General features: G+C 41.5%; 1 protein-coding gene across 2 annotated transcripts in view; it reads left to right on the top strand.

Moving 5' to 3' along the window:
• The first annotated feature begins 354 nt into the window (after nucleotides 1-354).
• Nucleotides 355-6,815, top strand: part of klhl20 (kelch-like family member 20) — a 22,224-nt gene continuing 15,763 nt past the window's right edge. The window contains exons 1-2 of one of the 2 annotated variants that reach the window (XM_050033794.1): nucleotides 355-481; nucleotides 2,411-2,474. In XM_050033794.1, coding sequence (XP_049889751.1) covers nucleotides 2,452-2,474 — 23 coding nt within the window. In that variant the 5' untranslated portion in view covers nucleotides 355-481; nucleotides 2,411-2,451. The remainder of the gene's footprint in view (nucleotides 482-2,410; nucleotides 2,475-6,815) is intronic. The other variant, XM_050033793.1, reaches the window with a different exon arrangement.

The raw sequence follows: 6,815 nt of genomic DNA, 5'->3' as shown, positions 1-6,815 counted from the left end.
GCCCTAAAACTTAAAACAATGCATCTTTGATTTCATTAATACACAGGTCAGAGTCACACGTCGATTTAAATTCTTTATCGGTCTAGAGGATATTAGAATGATTTTTTCCCAGGGAACTGGCACAATCTTTTTCATTCAATTTAGATTCATAGAGTTTTCTATAAAATGCTGTGACAAAATTAGAGATTCACCTTGGATCTCTGGAGGGAACTCCGTCAATTTTAAGGGCAGCTAATGATTTGCTATTAAAATGTCTTTTCTCAAGAGCAATATTTGATAATATTGTCCGCAGATATAAATATAATGCAATGACGAAATCGCATGCTTTTATTTTGAAAAATCAATGTCCGGAAGTGGCGCTTGGCATTTGGCATGCGCATTATACAGAGGAAGAAAAGCACCACTGTTTAGCCGACGGCATTAAATTGTAAACATTAGCAACCTGGGCAACTTCGTTCTGTCGCTGGGATGGAAATATAAGGTAAAACCAGTCTTTAATGTCTCTACTTCATTCTCAGGTAGTTGTCAATGAATAATAATGTCAACACGTCGTTTCGGAAGCGTTGACGTTCACTTTTTTAACGTTAGCATTGCAGTTTGTAACAGTCCGTGGTTTCTCATCTGATGCTAACACAGATCAAGTGGCTACAGATACCCTCAACATGTTGGCTAACAAGGAAATTTCTTCATATTTTGTTCCATTTCGTTTTCTTTGGTTGTGTGTATTCATCTTAATGTGAAAGGTTTGAATCGCCTGTGGATTCCCTGCCTCAGTGCTAGCGTTAGCACATAGGGTTAACCGACATACCCGAGAAATGATCTAACTAACTCGTTAGCTAGCTAGTAGATTTTTATCGTTTTGCGCGAATGCAATTTGGCTCAGAATGACACATTTCGTCTGTTTAGCTAATTTGTTTCTGCCACAACTTTCGAAAAACCTCGCTGAAGCTAAATTGGTACTATAACATGGTAAATAGTGATTATTGTTAGCTAGCTAGCTAACGTTACGTTAACGTTAAGTGTCTTCGCACCCGGATCTGTCTATCTGCTGAAACCGCTAACAATAAACAGTTTGCCAGCTAATCTTAACTACCTTTTAACCATGCGAAGAATGCAGCTTGACATAAATAAATCACAGAGGGCGACCGCGTATTAGCGTTATATGAATGAAAGGACTGATAGTGGAGATACTCTGACTCAATACCTATGGTAATGGTAGCATTAAGTGAACATCTGAGCCACTGATTCCGTGCAACACTAATCGTTTTGCTTTCCTGTTCTCTTACTAACGTTAATTAATCCTAATCAGTGGTGCGGTTAATAACTTTAGTGTAGTGTTATCTGAAAACTGTGCTCCACCTAGCTGCTGCAATCTGTGACAGCAGATTCTCAAATCCACAAAGTTCATTATCATCTATACAATTATTCCAACAACAAATGAAGATGCCAAAATATATTATAGTAAAAGAAGTAAAGAGGACTCTTATTAACCCATTCACACACCCACAGTGCAGCTAAATTATGCATCCCATTCATTCTCCTTACCGAATTCAACAGCCACAGATAAGATGTACATGAATGCTGTACACTTAAGTGTTGTATACAACAGCAGGACTCACAGCACTAAAATTTCACACCTAACTAACTAGCAAATACACAGTTAGCTGCTGAGTAGTTATATGTGTTAAATGTACTGCAGCTAAATACAGTTACCTTGCAATAAACACTACCAATATGGAACCTGTAGTGCATTGATTGTGTATATACTGTATCAGACAAGTGTAGATTCAATTCCATGGTCAGGGCTGTAGTTAGTGGTGGTGGTTTACAGGACTGTATTACACAGAAAGGTGTTTTACAATATATCCAACCCCATTTACATATGTGTTTGGATAACAAAAGCAGACGTGTCACTGCATGACCACAGAATTAATTACAGACCTGTCTGACACAGTGTCAACAACAAGCGTACTTCATAAACTGTACAAACGCTGGGTTTATTGCAGGGCAACTGTATTTGATTGTAATAGTTTGCACAGGTGTGTCTAATAAACTGGTGACTCAGTGTAAGCAATCGGATCAATCTGATTTCAGTCTTGTTTAGAGAAATGACTACAGATCAAATTTGGAAGGTAGCAAGACAGGGTATGAGGCATAAACTACAATGATAAGAAGAAAAGCAATTAGTGTACCCCCACAAGAGGATGTCGTAGCTTTTTCCTCAGCAGGCAAGCATGTTTTCTAAATGGAAACATAAAATTGGAGACCAAAAAACTAAATGGACAACAGGAAAATTGTGAAAGGGCCCACTGACAAACATACTGCTACAATGACTGTCAATTTCCTTCAGTTACGTGGCGAGAACAGACTGACTACAGAGAACGTGGGTTTGGTTTTGTTGTCTTTGTAGGTCAACCCCAAGGTGTGGGACCAAACATTGTTCTTCAGTGCATGGACGCAAAGCCAATGCGCAGGTAGGTATGGTATTAATGTGTGAAGGAATTTTCATGAGATCCTTTTGCAGATTGTAAAATGATTATATGGTAGTTACGTTTATATATGTGTTTTTTCCAGACTCTCTCTAGTCTGCTAAACAAGAATGTCTTTTAGGGCCTTTTCACACCTGAAAATCCAAACCAATATCTTTGTTACAATGTCAGCATTTGATCCAGTTAGCTTTAGTTTCATATTGCAATTATGTGAGCGCACTAAAGAACTTTATATAACATACCTATGTACTCTTGTCATTACCTATGTGTGCTGCGCCTCCAGATTCTTGACATCGATTGGTCTGCAGACTGGCTCTCCCGTCCTCTGGTTTCCTCCTTCCATCATCCTTTTAGGAAATTGTTGTAGTTTTTCAGATTTCTTTCCAGCTGGCTCTTTAGAAAGTCGTCCTTCTCTCCCCATGTGCTACTGTGGCTCCTTTTGTTCTGTTGTGTGTTTTTGTGAACACCTGTTTGTTCTGAAGGCATTTACAGTCACTCTCTCGCTCTCTCTCTCTCTCTCTCTCTACCTCAGCCACACTCACACACTACATGCCAAGTTATTCCTTAAAGCAGCCAGGATACTCGTAAAACATGACAATAGCCCGCCAGAGCTTCTTGTAATTGGTCTGAACCATCCAAAAAATGTTTTCACACTAGAAACAAGTTGCACAATGGTTCGGTACTGGACTGAGACTGCCTCTTTTCGTCTGACCAGAGTTCGACTGTTTGCTCTGGATCATGGTCCACGGGAGGTTTCACACTTATAATTGTGGTTTGGATCAAACTGAAAACTCAGAAAGTCTGGACAAAGCCAAGGCATGAAAGGGCCCAAATGTCACCACAATGTTGAATGTCCATGAGGGCTGAAAGAGATTTTTACTTAAAGCTATAATGCGTAACTTCTGTCGCTTCCCAGCTGATAATGCGTTATTACAACTAATAAGCCGGCGGCACTTCCATGTACACAGAGTAACACTCGCCACACACCGTGTTTATTGTTTTCAAGACTTTGTATGATGACAATATTTTTAAGTGTAAATGGATTTCCAAAGTTAAAAATATTCTTGATGATTGTGGTTTATCGTACTTATGGCATGACGCTGGACGGATGAACCCTAAGTATTTAAAATTAATGATTGAACGTAGATTATCTGACATGGAACTACAGAGATGGCATGAGAAATTACAAAGCAACCCTTTATGTGATAGTTATAAATTGTTTAAAACGGATTTCACTTTTGAACCTTATTTGATTGTGTTAAGACCTGCTGAAAGGATTTGTTTGTCTAAGTTTCGGTGTGGAAATCACGAGTTACCTGTCTCTGAGCGCAGGTATGATCGTGAAAATGTCCTTCGGCAATGTACTCTTTGTTTGACTGGCAATCGAGGAGACGAATATCTTTATGTACTTGTGTGTTCCTTTTTTAACAAAGAGAGAAGAGAGCTGGTCGGACAGTTCTATAGAGTAAATCCAAATATTTATAAGTTTCAAAAGTTAATGTCATCTCGAAAAGTAAAGGTCTTGTCAAATTTGTTGAAACTTTTAAAGAAAATCCTGAATAGTTTCTCTTGATTTGCTTTGACTTGTACGTATGTACACTAATTCTGCTCTATTTATTTTGTTGTGCATTGGTTGCCGCCTGCTCTGATTTGTTAATGTTATTTTTGTTTGTCCCTTATACCCCGGGGAGGGGTCAAAAGGAAATAAATGAAATGAAATGCCAGTCGCCACACACCTTACACAGAGTAACACTTGCCTTTGTGGTAGGATCCACTTCTGAACCGTGTCTCGGCCGCTTCTCCGCCATGTTGCTTTCTCTTTCTACCTGCGCTCTACCTCTTGCTATGAGACTCTCCACTCTTCCTCCCCCTCCCTTCTTGTTGTGAGGAAGCATTTCCTGTGTGCCAGCGCGGGAATGTCGCCGGTCGACACGCATACTAAAAATGATATATATTGAAAAATACTGCGAGATGTTAGAGGAGCCGATCGGCTTAATCAGCATTGTGTCATCTCCTCTAGTAGTGGCTTGGGTGAAACGGACATTTACGGACCTGTAGAAGTTACGCACTATAGCTTTAAGGAAAATCCTTTGCATTCAAGAGGGAAAATGTACAGCTATCCATTGAAGTAATGAAAATGCTTCAGAATGGGCCTATATGGAGATCTTGTGTGAACACCCCATGACTCACTGGCATCTATCCTGTTATGTCACCACATTAACTTGTGTACAAGGCAGGCAAATCCCTGCCATACAGAGTTTCCCCTTGATGAAAGACTAGTCGTTGAGTATACTATTCAGAATTCCCCCCACCTCGTAACCACCCAGAGGACTTGGGTGGAACTGACCTCGTCCCTTTTGCATTGCTAAACCTTTAAAGGGATAGTGCACCCAAAAATGAAAATTCAGCCATTATCTACTCACCCATATGCCGATGGAGGCCCTGGTGAAGTTTTAGAGTCCTCACATCCCTTGTGGAGATCAGCGGGTGGAGCGGCTAGCACACCTAATGGTAGACGGCGCCCCAGACTAACGTCCAAGAACACAAAATTGAATCCACAGAGTATCTCCATGCTGCTCATCCATAGTGATCCAAGTGTCCTGAAGCCGCGACATAAAAAGTTGTTTGGAAAAACGTCATATGAACTCTGTTTTTAGCCTCACTGTAGCCTGTAGCTCTGACTGCTTCTCTGTACTCCGCGCTCAGGGTGATCGGTGATCTTTGAAGAGCAGCAGTCTTGTCAGTACTGATGTCCAGATTCTCAAGTGCAGGCATCACCAATTCCCCAGTCTGAGCAGCAAAGACTTTCCTCATCCGAGGAATGCTTTGCATTTGAAACAACTACACCACCAGGTTTCCAGTGCTCGACTCCGGTATTCTGCGGCTGGCTGAGGGTTAGGCTCATGAGCTGCGGCGGCTGCTTTGTCCAGTAGCCTGAGTTCTGTCCGTATACTCGGGCTCAAACAAATACGGCTCAACAAAGAAATGCTGTTCCTCCTCAATTTCAAAGTCTTCAGACATGTTGGGCTGTCCTTTGCTAAAAGACCGTAGTGCAAATGATCTTTTAGCTCTGTGGTTACTGTTGTCCCTCCCTGCGGTGCACGTGTCACGTGATGTAAACACGGGTGAGCAAAGCTCATGCTTTCGCTGGTCTCGCGCAGGCGCACACACGTGAACGCGGAGCACAGAGAAGCAGTTAGAGCTACAGGCTACAGTGAGGCTAAAAACAGAGTTCATATGACGTTTTTCCAAACAACTTTTTTTATGTCGCGGCTGCAGCACACTTGGGTCACTACGGATGAACAGTATGGAGGTACTCTGTGGATTCAATTTTGTGTTCTTGGACGTTAGTCTGGGGCGCCGTCTACCATTAGGTGTGCCAGCTGCTGCCCCCGCCGATCTCTGCAAGGGATGTGAGGACTCTAAAACTTCACCAGGGCCTCCCTCGGCATATGGGTGAGTAGATAATGGCTGAATTTTCATTTTTGGGTGCACTATCCCTTTAACTGAAGCCCGTGGTCAGTGGCTCTCCTGTAACATGTCAAAGGCCCAATTTAACACACATTACAACAAGAACTTTGTTACATATGTTTTTTTTTAAATTAAATTGCACCTTAAATATGATAAATATATTATTCACTCCCCTGCCTAGTTACTCTCAGTTGAGCACTCTTGCAGAGCAGCCGCCCCACACTAACCCCCTATATCAGCCTGCGTTAGTCTCATGCTTTCCCAGCAAGATCCACGTTTAGTGCTTGTGCTTATTATTTCCACACAGTCAGAGAAAAAGTGTGCATCCTGGTCATAGTTCCCTTATAAAATCACACCATGGAGCATCTCGCCTGCTTGGCTTCTGACTGTGCTGTCAGCTGATCATTCAGTCACACTGGGCAGAAGTAGAGGAGGTTGTACCAGCATCTGGTTCAAAAGTAAACTCCTACATTGCTCTGTGTACAATGACAGCTAAAAGCCCCCATCTGAATACACTGCAATATTTGTGTAACTGAAGAAGAAAACATCCTCAAAATTGCAAAATATTAGGTTTTAAAGACGCCTACATTTTTATGTATGAATAAATGCTGGTACAGCAGCAGCGCTGATAATGTGTTGCTAACTTATTGCAACACAGGTGCCAGTCCTCCATGTGCAGACACCTTTTAAAGCAATAAAACTCCTCAAACTTAAAGGGAAATTTCGGTTTATTTCAACCTGTCTCCTATCTTCCTAAATTTGTTTCAAGTGACTAGTGACATAAAAATAATAGTTAGCATGTTAGCTGTTAGCCTAGATACAGCCGGGGCGCATAGTAGCGTCAGACCTGTTAAA

The sequence above is a fragment of the Epinephelus moara genome, chromosome 21 (assembly GCF_006386435.1).
Source record: "Epinephelus moara isolate mb chromosome 21, YSFRI_EMoa_1.0, whole genome shotgun sequence".
Lineage (NCBI taxonomy): Eukaryota > Metazoa > Chordata > Actinopteri > Perciformes > Serranidae > Epinephelus > Epinephelus moara.
This window is presented reverse-complemented; position numbering and strand designations above follow the sequence as displayed.